Raw genomic sequence first — 21,640 nt, forward strand, 5'->3', positions numbered from 1 at the left:
CTCTAGAAGGTTTTCATAGTGTCCACTTACTGTTAATTTTTAGTACTTGGATATAGAATCCAACTTCATAGCTATTTATATCAAAGCAAAACATCACCAATCATTGAATTTCTAGTCATGGGTAAAATAATGTACAGTGGTACCTTGGGTTACAGACGCTTCAGGTAACAGACTCTGCTAACACAGAAATAGTACCTCGGGTTAAGAACTTTGCTTCAGGATGAGAACAGAAATCGCACAACGGCAGTGGGAGGCCCCATTAGCTAAAGTGGTACCTCAGGTTAAGAACAGTTTCAGGTTAAGAACAGACCTCCAGAACGAATTAAGTTCTTAACCCGAGGTACCACTGTAATAACCAACCTTATTGCAACTAAAATGGGAAATGACCTTAATACTAGAGTGCTGTTAAGGTGTTCAAACTGGGAATATTGCCAGGCAAACAGCATTGTAAGTGAAATTTCTTTTTTTGCTGTTTAGCGGCAAGAGAAGCTGCCTGGGTAGAAAAAGAAGAAAGAGCAAGGCAATATTATGAGAAACACCTAGAGGAGCGCAAAAAGAAATTAGAAGAGCAGAGACTAAAAGAAGAGAGAAGGCGAGCTGCAGTGGAGGAAAAACGCCGACAGCGGATAGAAGAGGACAAGGTAAGCGGAAGTTGAATTTCTTATGGGAAGTTGAATTTCCACCTTCAGCAGTGAAAACACATTTACTTTTTTGCCACTAGCATCAGTGTGGGCTCCTTCTTGCATTCTTCCCATTGTGTATACAGTTTTAGATGTATTTAGACTTTTTGTTTTGTTTTGTTGCTGGTGTGTTTGAGGCCCTGGGCTCCTTTGGATGGAAGGTCAGGATATGAATTTAAGAAGTAAATGACTTGCAGGTAGGCAGGAAAAGTCTGTGAGCCTCAATGAGCAGCAATGACCACCCATACAGCAGGATGGGTGTACTTGGTGGTTCATGCATGTCTCCATTCGGAGTGGCTCTTTGGGCACACCTGAAGATGAACGCATTGTACCCTTGTTGATTGCATTGTTGTTGTCAAAATATGGCTGTATCTGTTCAGACACTTAGCTGTGTGTTATCTCATTAGGAGCGCCATGAAGCGGTCGTGCGGCGCACAATTGAGAGGAGCCAGAAACCGAAACAGAAGCAAAATAGGTGGTCCTGGGGAGGTGCACTTCATAACAGCAGCAGCATTAACAATACAGGTAAAACAGGAGACCAGGTGTCTCAGCCTGGCTCCCTGTCTTTGTGCTAATATGGGTTTATGGACTGTGATTGAGGAAACTTGTCCACTCTTCTTGCCTTTTATGCCTAAGTGCTCACAAATGAGAAATTGAACTAATGCTTTAAGAACTGACTGCTCTTTTTTGCTCCATCTGTATTTGCACTTAATTTGCTTTGTTCGTCTCTTTCTCTCTCTTTCTGCCTGTCTCTTCTCTGACCTTGTGTCTGTGTGCCAGCAGTCTTTCGGTCTAAGCCAAACTTTTGAAAACTCATGTACTTGCCGAACTTTATTAATATGAGTATTTTAGGGAAACAATGTGAATTCTTATATAAAAAGTGGAAGTGGGGGTTTATTTTGTTGTTACTTTAAAAGCCAGTGTTTGGGGTGGGTGGGTGGCGGGTCCACTCATCAGCATAACTAATATTCATTAACATTGAAAAGCTTTTTAAGTAGTTTTCTCCTTTCCTCTGAAAAAATTCAGTTTGACAAAATATCAGGTACAAAATAAATCATGCAGTATTTTCCCCAAGCACATTCTGTGTATGCAGGTGTCATGTGATGGCTTTAATTCTAAAGAGATGCCCAGTACGCTTTAACATTAGGAATTTGCATATATATCGAATATGTTCTTCTACACAAGCTCAGTAATGAGTGTTACTGCCTTTATCATGAAACAAATATGTGTATCATTGCGCTTACCAAGAGCAAGTACTTCATATTACTACTAATTTCATTGTGTTGCAAAATCAATAAACAGTTGCTTTTCCATAACAATGTTCTACTTACTCTCTTTGCTTCTCTCTTTATAACTTGTTTGCTGCCTTTTAGTTTTTTCTTTACTTTTGAAAATCATTGTCTTGCATTCTGTCCCTAGGTTATTTTGTTGAATCATCATTCACCTTTCTCGATTTAGCAGGCTTGGAGTACCACTTCAGACCTCTGGGTGGTGCTATAAAACCCGGTACATAAATCCCTGTGATTTTGTTGGTTTTATTTTTATCACCAGTAGTTTATCTCCTCAGAATAGGACCAGTACACCAGTAACTAAACCATCTTTCGTTAGAGACAGTGCATGCCTAACACTTGCTGCATAGACTAGAGCTGATAGATAGCCCCTGCTGCCTTCACATTTACCAAGCTATTATTGGGTGACTTAAAGAATGTGGCACAGCTTCTCAAAATACAGCATACAGTTTTGAAGGGATTCTGTTTATATACAGTATTTGGACTCTTCTCTCCCCCCCCCCTTTCAGAAGCAAACAACATTTTCAAAATTCCTTTTGGGGGAATATAGTTGTTCAGTTCTTTTTTTATCCTCCTTTCTCCCCACTTCCCACCTCTCATTTACAACTGAAATCCCTTTAAACTGCGCGCTTACCTTTAAGTGCTCTTGAAGTAACTGCTAAGTTCTCAGCATAGCACAGCTGCTGACTTTGCAGCACTGGAAGAGAAGGGTGGTGCAGCGTGATAGTGCATTCTCAAACCAAGCCAGCATTTAAGGAAAGTAAAATAAACCCCATTACAAAGTATGTGTGCTACAGATTGCCCTTCAGATTGCCATTCACTCCTCCCTCCCCTCTCTCCAGACATGCAGTTTCTGTCTATCCAAACAAACATGGCAGATGGCGTTCTGGTCATGTCTGCTTCTGTGCTCTCTCCTAGCACTTCTTAATTTTTCCTTTCTAACCTCTCTCACCACTCACAACAGCTTTTCGCAAAAAACCCCTCCCAGCCCCCATGCTTTCTCCTCACACTACTAGTTGCTTATTTTCTGTTATAGAAAAAAGAATGTCATACTAAAATTGCAGATTTTTCTGGCCTATCCTGTTGTTGTTGTTTTTTTAAAAAAGGCTGGTGGTGGAGGAGAAATTTCACTCTAGGATTGCAAAATGGCTAGAATTGTATATCATGCTAGTGGAAATGGTGGAGAGGATAAGAAAAAGTGGATATGGACAATGAAAAAAGTCCTAATAAAAAGCGGCATATAGGTGTTGGTATAATGGCTGGAATGATTAGGATAGTATGACATTTGTCCAAATGGCCATTCAATAATGGATGCTTTTGGTAAGGCATCTATTGTATGTGACACCAACTTTGATGGAAGAACCCTCAAAATTACGTATTTGTTATTTAAATTTATATCCCACCTTTTCAGACAATGATAAAAGAAAACAATGGCATTAACGTTTGAAACACACATATAAAACGAACAAACAACAAATATGGGCAGATATTCCTATTTGCTTCATGGCACAGGGTTAGATTTGTGCAAGCCTCTGCCCAAATAAGTTCTCACATATGTATATTTTAAATTTTTATATATGTTAACTGGATTGATATTTAGCATGATATAGCATTATATAAATAGTTTTTATAAATAAAAAAAGTCCATTAAATAAGCTTTATATCCTCTATAATTTATTTACAGGAATTCTTAGAACTTCGAGTCTGCCTAACTTTTTGTCCCCTTCTTTGGTCTCCTTTCTTGGCATGGTGTGCTGGCTGTATTCACTCCTGTCTCATCTTAATAATACAGGTGCTCATGATTCTGAAGCAGCCTGGTCAAAAGACTTACTTTCTTCTGGTTTGCATGACACATAAGCTTCCCGAGCCTGAAAATTCAGGCTCCTGGAAAGAAGCTTGCAGCCCCTTTGCCCCTGCTATATCTTCTTTTTGCTCCTACTACATGCTGGGCTACACCAAGCTTACACTTAGTCTTTTGTCTGAATCAGGGCCTGTGGTTAAAACCTTCTCCTCCTTAACCATGAGCTGTAGCCAAGGTTTGTTCATGCAAACCAGAACTTAGTAGCCAAATGCTCTTTTTAAACAGATTTGTTTTTCTAAAGCCCAAATACGGGTAGGCATGTTCAGTGCTTCTCTATCATTTCCCCATATTTCCTCCAGGCTTACTGCATCAACTTTTTTGTAAGCACAATGAGATGGACACGGAAATCTCATTGTGTTTATTTATTGCCATTTCATTCAGATTTGTCTCGTTAAAATGCTGTTTGTTTGGCTGAATGAATAATGGTGGCAACCTGACATTATATCATTTTGTGCCCAGTCTTTGAGTCACCTACAAAGTCCCCTGAAAGTCCTTCCTGTTTGTTAAAGGTGCCATTTGATAGGAAGAAAACCTATTACTCTGGTATACTTTTCCCTCTAGAGGACTAGGAAGTTGCATTTCTGCATGTGGGCTGTCAATTAGCATTATTTCCATTTGTTTTAGATCCAGACAGGCGATCTGTTTCAACAATGAACCTTTCGAAACATGTTGATCCAGTCATTAACAAGCGACTCTCCTCCTCATCTGCAACATTACTAAATTCTCCAGACAGAGGTACAGTTTTTTTAAAAGGAACAACTGAAAGGAAAGAGCTAAAATGTTCTGTAAAACCTCAGCAACTATTAAAGGCACTTTATTTACATTGCAAAGAGGAAAGAAAAAAGCTTCCAACACAAGACCATATTTTGGAAAGAAAAAAAACACCACATATCTGAAATATTGAAACTTGCCTGAATCGGTATACTTAGCAAGTGCTAAAAGCAGTGCTTCTGTCAGGTTTTTTAGTAAATGAATTGAAAACTAAAGAACCAACTCATCTATCTCTCCATACTGCATGGAATCCATTTTAATTTTTTGAACATCACCACTAGACCATACTCATTTGGTCATTTTATATTTTTTTAACCACTTAAAAAAAAGTTATTGAATTTCTCCAGGGCATTCAGATAACTGGCTTAAGTTGGGTAAGAAACTGGATATTCAGTGACCCTGTGATCTTACACAGTGACTTGATTTGAAAGATAAGCTTTATTCCAAATCATATTTCAGTCTTTCGGCCAGAGGTGGGGGAGTTCAGCTAAATGAGATGCTTCTTTCATTTTAATGTTTTATTGGACATAGAACAAAAAATGGGTCTGTCTCATATGTTCGTTGCTTAGAAACCGATAGAGGAAATATACTATCTCAGTGTTAACCAAAAATATCCAGAGTGTTGTAATCTGGTTTGTTGCAGATACTCATTTTTAAAATGTAGGTTTATGTTTATTTATATTTTTTTTTAAAAAAGGTTATCAATTATTACAAGACAGTATTGTGAAACTGGTTGGAAGGTCTCATATGTTTGGTAATCCCAGGCTGCAATCCTATACACCCTTACCTGGGAGTAAGTACCATTAAATTCAATGGCACTTGCTTTGGGTAAACATATGTAGGATTGTTCTGATTATGTCTTTGCAATCTGTGGGGTTTGCTTTCAGTATTGTGTGTGCTTTTCTGCATGTATGGCAATATATGTGTCCCCATGCTGTGTTGTATGCCAGGCTGACAGTTCATATGCTGTAGCTTTGAAACATTGTCAAAGAGTGACTAACCTTTTAGATAGCAAAGTACAATTTCTCAAGAAATTGTTCTTACACAAGAAAAATAGTTTATTTCTTTTCTATATTAATGCACAGAAACTTTCAAAGATTCCCTCCCCCACAAAAGTTAAACAAACTTTTTTTTAAGAGAAGGGTTAAGATTTATGATAAAATGTATTGGAAGTATAGCCAGAAAAGAGATACGCACTTCCTATTTATTGCAAAGTGCTGTTTGTAGATAAGTGTGCCCGTTTTCAAATCACGAATTGAGCTTTGAAAGGAGTGGTTGTAATCGCATGTGTTGTGCTCCTGAAAAGCGCTCTCCTTAAACTTACTTTCCCAGTTCCCCAGTACATCCATACCATGACAATTTAGACTTCTGTATGTTCAGGCAGAAGTGTTCATGTAACATTTAAATGAATGTGGAAACCTAGTTTTGCTGTGAAAATGCAGTGATTTTCAAAGTTGACTCTTGTCCTACCAAACATGGTCCTTTAGATTCCCAGCTTCAGTTGTCGGAACATGAAAGGGTTCTGAAGAGCTACCTGGGTGTCATTAAGAGTTTTACCAGCTAGGTTTCTTCATATTATCAGAGATTATAGCTCTCATAGCCCTGGTGGCATTGCCTTTGAGAATGCTTTGACAGGAACTATACCAGTGGTGGGTGGAGCCAGAAGCAAAAATGGGTGGAGTCTCAGATGTATTTCCCCCTTCTAGTACAGCTAGTTTGTCTCAAATACCTCTATCTTGGATCTATTATCATAGTTCAAGGACACATTCCATCCTGGCAAAAACAATCAGGGTGCAAAGCAGAGCTAGAAAGGGTTGTGGAGGATTCCATGGGCCAGGTAGAGAAGTCTAGAGCAGGCATAGGCAAACTCGGCCCTCCATATGTTTTTTGGGACTACAATTCCCATCATCCCTGATCACTCATCCTGTTAGCTAGGGATCGTGGGAGCTGTAGTCCCAAAACAACTGGAGGGCCGAGTTTGCCTATGCCTGGTCTAGAGAGCTGTATTTGGCCACAACGCCTGAGGTTCCCCATCTCTGGGCCACTGTGAGAGCTAACTCTCCACCCCCCTCCCATTGCTGCATCCTTGTGCACTACTTGACAAGCCGCCTTTGAATCTGAGTCTCAAAAGCAGTTTTCCTTCTGACAGGACATGATGTGACACTGGTATTAAGTGGAGGAAAACTATGTATGGAAAAGCTCTTCTGTAGTCCTAAATTGCATTTTTGGATCATGGCTTTAAATATGAATTGGAGCTAAGTGTCATATTTAATTAAATGCAATTTTAAGGACTATCAATTATGTATTCCCCCTAAAGGGTCAGATTGTCATCTATCTTCTCCCCCTCCATTACACAAATCTATGTCTGGCAGAGCTATACAGAAGAATTCCAGTTTTTTTCCTATTTGCCACTCCATCTGCTGCATCTGTTACTAAGTTGGTAGAGCATGAGACTCTTCATCTCAAGGTCGTAGGTTTGAGCCCCACGTTGGGCAAAAGATTCCTGCATTACAGGGGGTTGGACTGGATGACCCTTCTGGCCCCTTCCAGCTCTACAATTCTATGATTCTAATACAAGAAGAGCCTGGCTAGACCAGGCCAACACTAGTCCAGTATCCTGCTGCTCACAGTGGCATACTAGATGGCTGCTGGTAGCCCACAAGCAGTGCATGGGTACAACAGGAGCAAGCTTGCTTATGAGCTTCAGCAGCTGATGTTCAGAGGCATACTCCCCCCAATACTGGAGGAGGTACACAGCCATTGTAACTAGTAGCCATGGATACGTTCATCCATGAATTTGTCCAACGCCTTTTTTAAACCATGCAAGTCGGTGACCGTCATGTCTTCCAGCAGTGCCTTCCATATTTAAGTATGTGCTCTGTGGAAAAGTAATTGCTTTTGTCTGTCCTGAAACCTTGCATCATTCAGCTTCATTGGCTGATCCTTCATTCTGGTACTATGTGAGGGGAAGAAAAAGTCTATCGAGCCACATTTTCTGTGTGTGTGCTTGTGTTTGTATCTACTGTATTTTTATGTGTGCTCCGCTGTATTTTTATGTGTGCACCCTTGTCCTCTGCTCTTGTGGCTGTGCGGCATCTATGGTGTAGAACGAAAACCTGATTCCTGTGGCCCACCAGATGTTGTCGTACGTCAGTGCTCAGGGATGTTGGGAGTTGTGGTCAAGGAACACCTGGAGAGCCAGCAGTTCCCCACCCTTGCTCCCAAATTAGACTCCAGATGGCCCTTAGCTAGGTCAGTTTCAGGAGCTAAGCTGTGATGTGCAAAAGCATGGCTATGAAGCTAGGACATTTTATTTTTCTCTACAGATCCTGCACCCAACAAAGACTCCCAGCTCAAAATATGAGGGGAACTTGCAGTCCTATCCTATGGATGTTTACTCAGAAGTAAATTCCCTATGCATAATAAAGAGTACTAGTTTTTGGATCACACACACACACACACACACACACACACACACCACTTACTTAGCTCCATGATGATTTCACAACAGGATTAGTAGAAAAAACATATTGTACAGAAAATGAAAAATAGCTCTCTGAACCAACTGCAGGACTGTAGCGAAACTGGCTTTGTTTTTAGATTGCGTGGGTGGACTCAGCATATCGGCTCTCCACAAACCCCACACATAGTGTAATCTGTGCCTGTCCAGGAGGTGAGATCATATTGAGATCAACATAAATTGTACTGTCTGCAAAGCCCAAAGTACTTTGAAAGCACAGGTTCTGCAACCTGATATAAGTCATATCGAAGAGGCCATTTGAGCTTTTGTCCAGCAACACCAAATAGGAACTACTGAAAGTGGAAAATTTGCCCTTGCCATTTAGCTGGTTGGTGACAACTTTCCAAGTAAATAGTTGTCTATACCCACCATCCATTTGGAGCACCCTAAGTAGTTTTCCACTAATGGATGCATTAAGGTAACACCACACAGAAGGACTATCCCTCAGTGACAGACCACATGCTTAGCATGCAGAGGGTCCCTGGAGCAATACCTCCAGGTAGGGCTAGGTAAGACTCCTATCTGAAACCCTGGCTGAAAATATTTAGCTAGATGGACTAATAGAGACAGATGGGTTCAGTACAAGGCAGTTTCATATGCTCTGGATATGTAGCAGTTTCCATGTGACACAAATTTATCCATTGTTAATTGTACTTAGAAGGACCAATTGAAATAATTGGACTTACTCGTTTCAGTGGGTCTACTCTGTCTCTTTCACACATTGTCTCTTATGCATACAATAAATTGAGTACAACTATTTTAATTGCTCAGAAAACTGGTTGTTAACCGTATAAAATGCTAGCATACTTTTGCACGATTGCATTTTGCATTTAATTTTTCAATTATACCTCTAGTAGGTAAAGGAGAAGGTGGCCCTTAGCTTCACTGTTGGTTTCTACAGTGCACATAATTCAGATGGGTAAAAAATAAATAAATCAAATAGCTCCGTCATTTTGCTCTAAAACATAAAATATATGTTCAAAACCTTTTACTGGGGGTGTAGCACACATTTCAGTTAGACCTGAATCCTGAGTTCATAAATATTCTGGTGCTGTTTACAAAATCTGAATAGTCACTGATGTTTTTGAAAAGTTCCATCCCAGAGTTACATTTAGCCCATTTCTTTCATTTACCTGTTTAGACCAATTTTAACAGTAAATAGTGTAGTTGTAGTATAACAATAACAAAGTGCAATTTCCTTTCTAAAATCTAATCTTTTATGAACATATATTCACTAAATATCCTAAGGACGATAAAATATTTTCCAACTTTAAGCAATGTATTGGGTTTAGATTTCTGACATAAGTAAATTTTCTATTTGATAGGAAAAAATGGATACATTTTTATTTTATTTTATTGCATTGCTCTTTGATTAGCCAACCCAAGCGAATTACTCCTAATTGTTCTAGCATGACCCCTCTGGTCAATGAAAACTAAACGGGATCTCGAGACCTCATTTTTCTAAAGAAATTATGCAGGACCTAGCTAAGTGTCCTTCCCTTTTTCATAGTGCCTACATGGGGCTAAATTTAACTGATTCCTACTGAAACCTCTTCATGGCTATGCTTAGGAGAAAGCACCACAATGCATTTGAACTTTTCTTCCTTTTTGTTACAGTGCTTTGGAGTCAAAATGGTTCACCTTCCAAATAGTTTCACCTTGATTGCCCAGTGGAAAAGTATCTCTGCTTTTCTCTTTATTGATCTTCAGCTGGTAGAAGCTGATGTGGAGTGTTGTTGTTTTTTATTAAAATTGTTTAGATATGGGGCAAATGGGCTTGTTAATTTCATCCATCAACATATAACTTTGTAATATCCTACCACTTTTCTCCTAGACATATACAGCATTTGTGTGTGTTCTGTCACCACATATATTCAGAACCTATTTCTGCAAAACTTTAGATTCAATTCTGTCTAACCTGTTTTAGGCATGGAAGCTCTGACCCAGTTTGTACACTACTCTTCCTGTCCAACATGCTTATGTTATTACTCACCAGTACTGGAGGAACTGGATGTTGTGATATTTCTGATCTTGGGAAGAAGCTGCGATGTTCTACAACTTCTCTTCTCTGGCATTACATTGCTGGCAGGGGGAAAGCACCAGTAATAACAGGAGGGTGTTACCGCCATGCACCTTCCCCTTAGTGCATAAGGACTTGCATGCACAGAAGAGATACATGTGCATAGCCCACCACCACACACTGGCCTCTAATTTTGGCCTAGAACTGTGTTGATAGCAAATTTTACATAAGCATCTAAAATGTTAATGATTGCAAGTGAAGTTGTGCAGTTTATTTTGCTTTTCTGATACAAAATGTGGGGGTGGGGTGGTACAAATGCATTATGTTGTTAACTTGGCAGTTAGCTTTTACAACTTTTTCTAGTTGCTAATAGATAACAGTGCCGACTTACTTTTATTATTTATCAATATTGAAGCACTGCAGAACTGGGAGAAACAAATGATTAGAAAAATAATCAGTTCAGTAACCTATTGCACTCAGGTTTTCCAAGGCAAATTTGTAGGGGAGAAAGAGGTACTGTATTTAATTCTTCCCATGCCTACTGATTATGACTTGCAAATCCCCCCTACTTCCAGTTTCAGAGTCTGACTTGAGAGAAAAATGGGGTAAAATGCTCCCCCACACCCAGTTTCACCCATGCATTCGTGTTAAAAGGAAAATGCAAGGTTCCAAGCCCCCAGTTTGCCTCCAAGCATGTATTTCTATCTTAAGTTTCAAGGTGCTGATACAAAAGAAGCAGAAGGCAGGGAAATGAAAGGGCAGCAAGAGCAATAGTACTCAACAATGTTTCTTACTTGAATATTTCAATTATTTTCCCTCCCATGAACTTGTACTTTGCTAGTGAACAGTTTATTGAAGCCAATGTGTGTGTACGAAATGGCGGAGAATAAAATCTGCTGACTTTCATAGCAGGCAGAGAAAAGTGGTGCCCGGAACAGCTCATTGGGGGGGGGGGGGAATGATGCAAATGATGTTCCTCAAGATTTTACTGCAATGCCTCCCCCCCTCCTCTGCATTTTTAAGATTCAAGTTTTAATGGCCACAGATGTGCCTTAATGGGGGCATACATAGTATATTTTGTACTTTATATAATCTGTCTGGACATGGTTCTATTAACGAAAAACCTCTTTTGCAGCAGTTTATTATGTAAGAGCATTTATGCAGGCAGCCTACTATGAATGTGAGAAAATATTTCTTCCGCAACTCCATTTTTCCCGGGGTGATAAAATTAAATTAGAAGGAGCATTCAAGTTCCTTCCAGGAAAAGTTTGAGATGTGATTTGTGCTTCAGGGTTAGATGAAGTCTAAGTTGCACTTGGAAACAAGGGCTACTGAAGTTAAGTTGTGATTAAGTTGTCCCCTTGGTTTTAATCAGACCTGTGTTTAGCTAACTTAATCTGGTTCCACTTATATAATGCTTTTATCTGTCTGTTTCTCTGTGAATGCATACCAGTTTCAGAAGAGATTACTTCTTTCCCCACATTGGAAGAATTGTTTCTCCATGTATGTGAAAAACGTGACATAACCATCTGAAAAATGGACTTTGGAGTAATTCTAGTGTGTAATGAAAACCTGTGTTAGGCGAGAAGCAGATTGATGAAGCTTATTGGGCAAGTTTTCACACTTTCTGCCACTACTTGTTGCAGATTGAAAGGAAACATGTGCATCTCCTTTGTGTGGAAAATCATGCAATGCATGTAGAACATGTGCATCTCCCATGTGTTTTCCTTTTGCACATTGCAAGAAGCAACAGAAATGGAGGCAGTTGCATTTCAAAGCTTCTTGGAGTGTGTGAAACAGGCCGTGGTAAATATTTTCTTTGTGAGAGCTGATAAATAAAAGACATGAGCAACGGTAGTGATGGTGCATGGAAATAATTTTTTAAAAAACCTTTTACAATAAGCCACTCTATACGCTTCACATTGAAATACATATTTTCTGGTTAGGAGTAACAGAACATCTATTGCTCATCAGAGCACTGTGATATATGTCAACAATTTCTTGAAAAAGTGTGTTGACAATAAAAAGTGAAATAGAAATAATACTATAAAAAGTAAATGGAGTGAGGAGTCTGTAGCTGTTTAATGTTTGTCATAACAATATTCTTGCCAGGGGGCAGTGGTTTATAGCCTCTTTGTAGGGTACCTGCTCATCTGTGGAAGGCATGTGATCTAACATCTTGCTTATATGGTGACACTCAGCTCGACGCCTGCAGCTAAGTCCATGGGAAAGCAGCGTTGTTAGCAGACTACTGACACCAACACATTCATTCTTGGCCAGAAGTAAAAGTGCAGCCACCTTGTCAGGAGATGCAGGTAAAATGAAAAACATTATAGAACTAATTCCTCTACTCAGTTGTGTTTCTTCTTCTTCTTCTTCTTCTTCTACTACTACTACTACTACTACTACTGCTACTACAGTGGTACCTTGTGTTACATACCGTCCCCCTTACGAATGCTGCGGGTTACGCACTCCGCTAACCCGGAAGTAGATGCCCCTTGTTGCGACCTTTGCCCCAGGATGCGAGCGGAGGTCACATTCCGGTGGTGCGGCAGCAGCAGGAGGCGCCATTAGAGAAAGCGCGCCTCATGTTATGAGCGGTTTCCTGTTACTAACAGACCTCCGGAACAGATTAAGTACATAACACGAGGTACCACTGTATATCTCTGCAAGCCTGTTTTAAAATGAAGTTTGTCCAAGGTTCATAATGTATAGTTGGTTTGTCCATAGATGGAATTAACTTGACTTTTCTTAAAAAGGATCCATTAGCGGAAACTTGCTCCTGCAGCTATGTTAGTTTTTAGCCTATCAAATAAGAGGTGTGTGTGTTCTAGAGGTTAGTGAGGAGTGGTTTTGCAGAAATCGAGCACATTGGCGTCCCTTAGATATTAAGGGGGCCATACCATTTACTTGTGGGCCTGAGTCCCACTGACTTTCAGTGGAAAGTGGGAACCTTTCCCTGACTTGTGTCCTTAGTCATTAAATAGGGAGCATTTAGCAGAGACTATTTTGTCTGGTTCTGCCTCAGAGATGGGGAATCTTTGGCCCTTCCAGTGTTGTTGAACTATTGGCTATGGGGCTGATGCGTGTCCAGCTACATCTGGTGGGCCACTTGTTCCCCATACATGATCTACTGGATTAAGAGAGAGAGAATGAAAACATGATTAGTGAGATAAATATTTCTGTGAGAGAGTTTGTGAAAGAGAGCCTTGTTTACATATTCCATATTTGCTCAGCATCCCTACCTCATGAACCCAGTGCTGGAGAACAGTAATGCATAGAAAATGAAAGCGTCAGTGTTACAAAAACTTAAAGTACAAATGACCTCAAATTGTTCCCCAGTGTGTCAGCTATAATTTCTATCCCAAGATCATCCTTAAATCTTCCCTTGTTGCTCTACATTAATAATTTGCCAGGGGATAAAAAGAAGAGGCATCAGACTGGAACACACACACACACACACACACACACACACACACACACACACTGAATTAAGTCCTAAGAGACTTGAGGAAAAGTCACATGTGTTTGATACAAAACCCAGTGTGTCAAATGAATGATGACACTTCCTGTTCTCTCATTATATCAGTTTGGAAATGATTAATTTCACAGCTTATATAATAAGAGTTAATGTAGGCCTTTGCTAGGCGATTTTGGTATTATATTACAACCTCTTTTGACTATGTAAGTATTCCCAGGCGCTTACAACTTCATTTCAGAAAAAGGAGTCTAGCAGGCATGAGAGAATAGAATTTGAAATATTTATTCTAGCTGAGGACCATTGGCTTTTCAGAGGAAGATTAAGGCATACATACAGTAAAAACATTTAGGGTAGACGGTAGGTAGGCAATCCATATCTTTCCATAGAGAGAAATATGTTACAAAGCCAAGCAGTGTTTGCCTTATCCATACAAGAAAAAGTTATCTGTATTTGCCTTGTCCTTAAACTTTCTAGTCTATGCATTGAGACTTGACACTCCACTTCCACCCCCAAAAACAAACCCACACACTGGTATAGTATTTAAAAAATCCAAGAAACAAAGTCTAATTCAGTAGTGTAACTTTGGTGGTGAAACACTTGGCCTATTCCCATTTTTAATGTCTCTGAAGGTATCCAAGGATGATCACGTGATCTTTCTAGTTTGAGCATGTCTCTTTTTCTCTCTGTATTAATATCTTATTTCCTTTCTTCCTCCTTCATTCATTCCTTCTTCCTCTTCCTGATTCCTTCTCTTGACTTTCCTTTTACCTTTTTGGTTTTGTATATATTATGTAAATTTTTAACATAAAAAACCTCCCATACCCTAGTCATCCCCATTTGTCCTCGTTCAGCATCTTGCAGCCCCATCAGCCCTCTCTCCTTCAAGGCCGTAAGCTGTCGGAATCCAGCAGACAGAGCAAAACTATTTGGCACGACACCTGATGTTAGACGTAGGAGGACTACACATTCAGCAGGGGTAAGTAAGCTCATTAGTTATGAATAGGCTTATTGCTGTGGTGAAGCGAAGCTACAGAAATGATAGACTACATACTCTGCTTTCATCAGAGAAAATGGGTTTGGTAGACAACAAGATGATTAATATGAAGTTTTAAACAGCTGAGGGTTTTCCCCCAATAAGCAAACGCTTATTTCCAAACACCAGATACTATCAAATTTAATAGTAAAGGTTGCCTTTCTTTGTGTACTATCTCTTTTCCCATGCACAATGTGCAAAGAACTTCTTATCGAATCACATGGTGATGTGGCTGATTGAACCTCTTTGTCAAATTTTAGATGAGCAGAAAAGAAAAGGAAAAGGTCCTTTCGTTGTCTAACCCATCTGGCAAAAAAAGATCACGTTCACCTGCTACCTTCAGAAGCAAATCAGCTGCTTGGTAAGTAATTGGCTGATTGCCTGTGCATCGTTTTAAGTGCTGTTTTCAGCCAGCATTTGCTGGAAAAATAGAATGTACATAGAAATGGAAAGAAAGTGCAGCTGTTAGAGGAGTGGCCCTACTCTGATTTTCCACCCACTCACCTCTGGATTATCAGGAAGGCCTTCTTTAACCACTTGACCCTGGAGAATATTGTAACAGACTGTGATATCACACCAGACTGGGACACTCGGTCTCTGATTTAGGCAGAGGACAATCATGCATGCACAAACTGAAGTGGACATACTTCCCACAGCCTGCTAAACATGCAGCTGACATCTGTATGAAAGTACAGTGAGTAAGGCATTTCACACCGCATGATAGCTACCTTGTAGCTAAGAAAATGGCCGCTACTCATCTGCCTTGTTTTGCACTCTAGGACCATTGTACAGCTAACAAATGTTTGAAGAACATGTTTAATGATATGGCAGTATAGTAATCCTTTTATGGCAGTGTACAGATTATATATATATATATATATATTTGCTTTCGTAGATTTTCACGGGTACAGGAATGCAGGTTTTGGTGTCTTCGGGTGTCTTCCCGTGTAAGAGTCGGGGTGTCTGTGCGACGTTTCGACGAGGTCTCACTCGTCATCTTCAGGCTGGTGCTTTCGGCTTCTTGTTACTGGAACAGAGCAGAGTCTGGTGTTTGAGTTCCTATAAATACTGTTGAGGGGTGTGGTGTATAGCCTCCAACGTTCTGGGCAGAGAGGAAGTTCCTAGATTAGTGTGCCTTTTCTTCTTTTGTTCCTTAATTACTTGAGGGATATCTTGGGTGATTTCATGAGTGATATTCTGAATACCACTGGGTGGGTCATTAAGTGTAGATTAGTTGCTAAAGCTTTCGTGTCTTGACCTCTTGAGCTTGTGAAGAGTTTTTCTGAGAAGATGGCTGTGCTGCATTTAGTTGTGCTCTGGCTTGGCTTCGTGTATAGGGGCGAGCTGTGGTTTTGTGCCTTGTGCCAGCCAGATCTGTGTAGGGATTGCAGGGGGGTGCAGCATCCGGAGGTGCCATTATAGTTTGGCTACTGGATGGAGTCTGTAATATGTCTGTGGAGAGGGTCTGGGTTTGGGTCTGGTGTGGTTGATTGGTGACGGCGTTCTGTGTGCCTCTGGTTCTGGTGTCGGTTTTTGTGGGGAGGGCTAATTTCCAGATGTCTGGCAGGCGGGACGTGTCGTCACGCTTGTTCATGTTGTGAGGGTGTTTCTCTATCTCGATGGCTTCCATGATTATTCTCTTGTGGTGATGTTCCATGTTAAAGAGCAATTTGGAATCTGCAAAATTAATTTCGTGTCCTGTTTCTTTCATGTGTTGGAAAAGAGAGGAAGTTTTTTCTTCTTTTTTGACGGCATTCTTGTGTTCTGCGATACGTGCATTTATTCGTCTGTTTGTTTGTCCAATGTACGTGGCTGGGCAGACTTTGCAGGGTATTTCATAGACCCCTTGGTTTTCCAGCTGGATTTTGTCTTTTGGGTTTCTGAGGATATTGGCTATTTTTTGGTTGGTGCAGAAGGCTGTTTTGATATTGTGTTTATGGAGGATTTTGCTGATTTTGTCTGTAGTGCCCTTGATATAAGGAAGGAGGGCCATGCCATTGTTTTCTTCTGTGTCTTGGTTTTTGGGGGGTGTTTCTTTTTGGATTAGCTTCGTAACCCTGTTTTTCTGGTATCCATTGGCGATTAACACATTTGAGAGATTCTGTAACTCAGTTGTCAAGTGGTCTTTGTCAGCCAGGCGTTTGGTTCTGGAGATGAGAGTCTTGGCTACGGAGTTTATTTGTGCAGGGTGGTGGTGTGATTGTGCATGTAAGTAGCGGTTGGTGTGTGTTTTTTTCCGGTAGATAGTGTGTCCTAGGGAGCCATCAGGTTTTTTGTAGATTAGGACGTCAAGAAAGGGGAGTTGGTTGTTGTCTTCTATTTCCATAGTGAATTGTATTTTGGGGTGTAGGCTGTTGAGATGTGTGAGGAAGCTATCTAGTTTTTCTTTCCCGTGTGGCCAAATTACAAAGGTGTCGTCAACATATCTGAGCCAAAGTTTGGGTTTGTGTTCTGACTTGTCTAAAGCATTGGTTTCAAAGTGTTCCATGTACAAATTTGCGATGACCGGTGAGAGGGGTGATCCCATAGGTGCTCCTTCTATCTGTTTGTATCTTTGTCCATTGTGGATGAAGTACGTGTTGGTTAGGCAGTGGTTGGTCAGGTCCAGGATGTATTTGGGGGGGTTGTATTTGTTTTGAATGGCTGTCAAGGCTTCATTAATGGGCACTTGAGTGAAGAGAGATACAACATCGAAGCTCACAAGTAGGTCATCGGGATGTAGGTATTGTTTCTTTATTGTTTCTATGAACTGGAAGGAGTTAGTAACGTGTGAAGCGATGGATTCTGCATAGGGCTGAAGTTGCTTAGCGAGAAATTTAGCGAGATTTTGTAGAGGTGAGCCTATGGAGCTGACTATTGGTCTGAGTGGTGTTCCTTCTTTGTGTATCTTGGGGAGACCGTAGAGTTTGGGGCATCTGGATGATTTTTCTCTGGGGATGATTCTTAGCTGGATTTCTTCACTGATAGGAGAGGCTTTTATTTTGGATTTGGTGGTTTTTTCCAGATAGGTGGTGGGATCTGTTTTTATAGGTTGGTAGGTAGGGTCTTGGAGTAGATTTGATAGTTTTGCTTGGTAGTCCGATGTGTTCATCACAACAGTGGCGTTGCCTTTGTCTGCTGGGAGAATGATTATGTTGTTGTCTTTCCTCAGGTTGGTGAGTGCTTTCTGTTCTTCTTTGTGTAAATTGCTTCTGGGTGGTTTGCTGGAGCAGAGGATGTTGGTGACTTCAAGTCTGATTTTATTGGCTTCATCTGGGTCGATTTTGGTCAGGCTAGCTTCGACTCCGCATATGATGTTTTCCGTGGGGATGCGTCTCGGGGCGACTGCAAAGTTGAAACCTTTGGAGAGTACTTTGGTTTCAGTTGGGGTGAGGATCCTGTCTGATATGTTATGTACTGTTTGTTTCATGGGTTGTTGTGGAGGGTGGCTGGGCTTCTGGCGTTTCTCTAGTTTGTAGAGTTTGTTGGTGTGTCTGTCTGTCTTATGTGAGGTCTCAGTTTCAGCTCTCCAGACGGCTAGTTGTTTGCATTTGTCCCAGAGTGCAGGGTGGATTTTGTTACATAGTTTGAGGTGAAGAGTGAGCAGATCTTTGTTGGTTTGGTTTAGTAGGTATCTTTTCTTATGTATTTCGTTTCTGATTAGGGATAGTTCAGTTCGTTTCAGGATCCTTTCGGTAGCTGGGGTTTTAGAGTGGAATTTAAGTTGGAAGCATGTGGGAGTTAAGTTGTTGTCTCGGCAGTTGCGTAGGAACAGGAGATCACATAAGATGGTGGCTCTTCGGATTTCTAGTTTCTCGTAGGTTCTTGTCAGCTGGAAGGTTTCCTCCCCGTAGAGGTGAGATATTTGCTTTCGTAGATTTTCACGGGTACAGGAATGCAGGTTTTGGTGTCTTCGGGTGTCTTCCCGTGTAAGAGTCGGGGTGTCTGTGCGACGTTTCGACGAGGTCTCACTCATCATCTTCAGGCTGGTGCTTTCGGCTTCTTGTTACTGGAACAGAGCAGAGTCTGGTGTTTGAGTTCCTATAAATACTGTTGAGGGGTGTGGTGTATAGCCTCCAACGTTCTGGGCAGAGAGGAAGTTCCTAGATTAGTGTGCCTTTTCTTCTTTTGTTCCTTAATTACTTGAGGGATATCTTGGGTGATTTCATGAGTGATATTCTGAATACCACTGGGTGGGTCATTAAGTGTAGATTAGTTGCTAAAGCTTTCGTGTCTTGACCTCTTGAGCTTGTGAAGAGTTTTTCTGAGAAGATGGCTGTGCTGCATTTAGTTGTGCTCTGGCTTGGCTTCGTGTATAGGGGCGAGCTGTGGTTTTGTGCCTTGTGCCAGCCAGATCTGTGTAGGGATTGCAGGGGGGTGCAGCATCCGGAGGTGCCATTATAGTTTGGCTACTGGATGGAGTCTGTAATATGTCTGTGGAGAGGGTCTGGGTTTGGGTCTGGTGTGGTTGATTGGTGACGGCGTTCTGTGTGCCTCTGGTTCTGGTGTCGGTTTTTGTGGGGAGGGCTAATTTCCAGATGTCTGGCAGGCGGGACGTGTCGTCACGCTTGTTCATGTTGTGAGGGTGTTTCTCTATCTCGATGGCTTCCATGATTATTCTCTTGTGGTGATGTTCCATGTTAAAGAGCAATTTGGAATCTGCAAAATTAATTTCGTGTCCTGTTTCTTTCATGTGTTGGAAAAGAGAGGAAGTTTTTTCTTCTTTTTTGACGGCATTCTTGTGTTCTGCGATACGTGCATTTATTCGTCTGTTTGTTTGTCCAATGTACGTGGCTGGGCAGACTTTGCAGGGTATTTCATAGACCCCTTGGTTTTCCAGCTGGATTTTGTCTTTTGGGTTTCTGAGGATATTGGCTATTTTTTGGTTGGTGCAGAAGGCTGTTTTGATATTGTGTTTATGGAGGATTTTGCTGATTTTGTCTGTAGTGCCCTTGATATAAGGAAGGAGGGCCATGCCATTGTTTTCTTCTGTGTCTTGGTTTTTGGGGGGTGTTTCTTTTTGGATTAGCTTCGTAACCCTGTTTTTCTGGTATCCATTGGCGATTAACACATTTGAGAGATTCTGTAACTCAGTTGTCAAGTGGTCTTTGTCAGCCAGGCGTTTGGTTCTGGAGATGAGAGTCTTGGCTACGGAGTTTATTTGTGCAGGGTGGTGGTGTGATTGTGCATGTAAGTAGCGGTTGGTGTGTGTTTTTTTCCGGTAGATAGTGTGTCCTAGGGAGCCATCAGGTTTTTTGTAGATTAGGACGTCAAGAAAGGGGAGTTGGTTGTTGTCTTCTATTTCCATAGTGAATTGTATTTTGGGGTGTAGGCTGTTGAGATGTGTGAGGAAGCTATCTAGTTTTTCTTTCCCGTGTGGCCAAATTACAAAGGTGTCGTCAACATATCTGAGCCAAAGTTTGGGTTTGTGTTCTGACTTGTCTAAAGCATTGGTTTCAAAGTGTTCCATGTACAAATTTGCGATGACCGGTGAGAGGGGTGATCCCATAGGTGCTCCTTCTATCTGTTTGTATCTTTGTCCATTGTGGATGAAGTACGTGTTGGTTAGGCAGTGGTTGGTCAGGTCCAGGATGTATTTGGGGGGGTTGTATTTGTTTTGAATGGCTGTCAAGGCTTCATTAATGGGCACTTGAGTGAAGAGAGATACAACATCGAAGCTCACAAGTAGGTCATCGGGATGTAGGTATTGTTTCTTTATTGTTTCTATGAACTGGAAGGAGTTAGTAACGTGTGAAGCGATGGATTCTGCATAGGGCTGAAGTTGCTTAGCGAGAAATTTAGCGAGATTTTGTAGAGGTGAGCCTATGGAGCTGACTATTGGTCTGAGTGGTGTTCCTTCTTTGTGTATCTTGGGGAGACCGTAGAGTTTGGGGCATCTGGATGATTTTTCTCTGGGGATGATTCTTAGCTGGATTTCTTCACTGATAGGAGAGGCTTTTATTTTGGATTTGGTGGTTTTTTCCAGATAGGTGGTGGGATCTGTTTTTATAGGTTGGTAGGTAGGGTCTTGGAGTAGATTTGATAGTTTTGCTTGGTAGTCCGATGTGTTCATCACAACAGTGGCGTTGCCTTTGTCTGCTGGGAGAATGATTATGTTGTTGTCTTTCCTCAGGTTGGTGAGTGCTTTCTGTTCTTCTTTGTGTAAATTGCTTCTGGGTGGTTTGCTGGAGCAGAGGATGTTGGTGACTTCAAGTCTGATTTTATTGGCTTCATCTGGGTCGATTTTGGTCAGGCTAGCTTCGACTCCGCATATGATGTTTTCCGTGGGGATGCGTCTCGGGGCGACTGCAAAGTTGAAACCTTTGGAGAGTACTTTGGTTTCAGTTGGGGTGAGGATCCTGTCTGATATGTTATGTACTGTTTGTTTCATGGGTTGTTGTGGAGGGTGGCTGGGCTTCTGGCGTTTCTCTAGTTTGTAGAGTTTGTTGGTGTGTCTGTCTGTCTTATGTGAGGTCTCAGTTTCAGCTCTCCAGACGGCTAGTTGTTTGCATTTGTCCCAGAGTGCAGGGTGGATTTTGTTACATAGTTTGAGGTGAAGAGTGAGCAGATCTTTGTTGGTTTGGTTTAGTAGGTATCTTTTCTTATGTATTTCGTTTCTGATTAGGGATAGTTCAGTTCGTTTCAGGATCCTTTCGGTAGCTGGGGTTTTAGAGTGGAATTTAAGTTGGAAGCATGTGGGAGTTAAGTTGTTGTCTCGGCAGTTGCGTAGGAACAGGAGATCACATAAGATGGTGGCTCTTCGGATTTCTAGTTTCTCGTAGGTTCTTGTCAGCTGGAAGGTTTCCTCCCCGTAGAGGTGAGATATTTGCTTTCGTAGATTTTCACGGGTACAGGAATGCAGGTTTTGGTGTCTTCGGGTGTCTTCCCGTGTAAGAGTCGGGGTGTCTGTGCGACGTTTCGACGAGGTCTCACTCGTCATCTTCAGGCTGGTGCTTTCGGCTTCTTGTTACTGGAACAGAGCAGAGTCTGGTGTTTGAGTTCCTAT

At 41.2% G+C, this 21,640-nt stretch overlaps 1 protein-coding gene across 4 annotated transcripts in view; it reads left to right on the top strand.

Moving 5' to 3' along the window:
- The window catches only part of MAP7 (microtubule associated protein 7), a 111,377-nt gene that overhangs the window by 69,124 nt on the left and 20,613 nt on the right, over positions 1-21,640 (top strand). For 3 of the 4 annotated variants that reach the window (XM_082215924.1, XM_082215923.1, XM_082215921.1), the window contains exons 4-9: positions 478-641; positions 1,088-1,205; positions 4,455-4,565; positions 12,343-12,456; positions 14,450-14,598; positions 14,916-15,016. In XM_082215924.1, coding sequence (XP_082072050.1) covers positions 478-641; positions 1,088-1,205; positions 4,455-4,565; positions 12,343-12,456; positions 14,450-14,598; positions 14,916-15,016 — 757 coding nt within the window. The remainder of the gene's footprint in view (positions 1-477; positions 642-1,087; positions 1,206-4,454; positions 4,566-12,342; positions 12,457-14,449; positions 14,599-14,915; positions 15,017-21,640) is intronic. The other variant, XM_082215922.1, reaches the window with a different exon arrangement.

This window comes from Podarcis vaucheri (genome assembly GCF_965113315.1).
Source record: "Podarcis vaucheri genome assembly, chromosome: 3".
In the NCBI taxonomy this organism is placed as follows: domain Eukaryota; kingdom Metazoa; phylum Chordata; class Lepidosauria; order Squamata; family Lacertidae; genus Podarcis; species Podarcis vaucheri.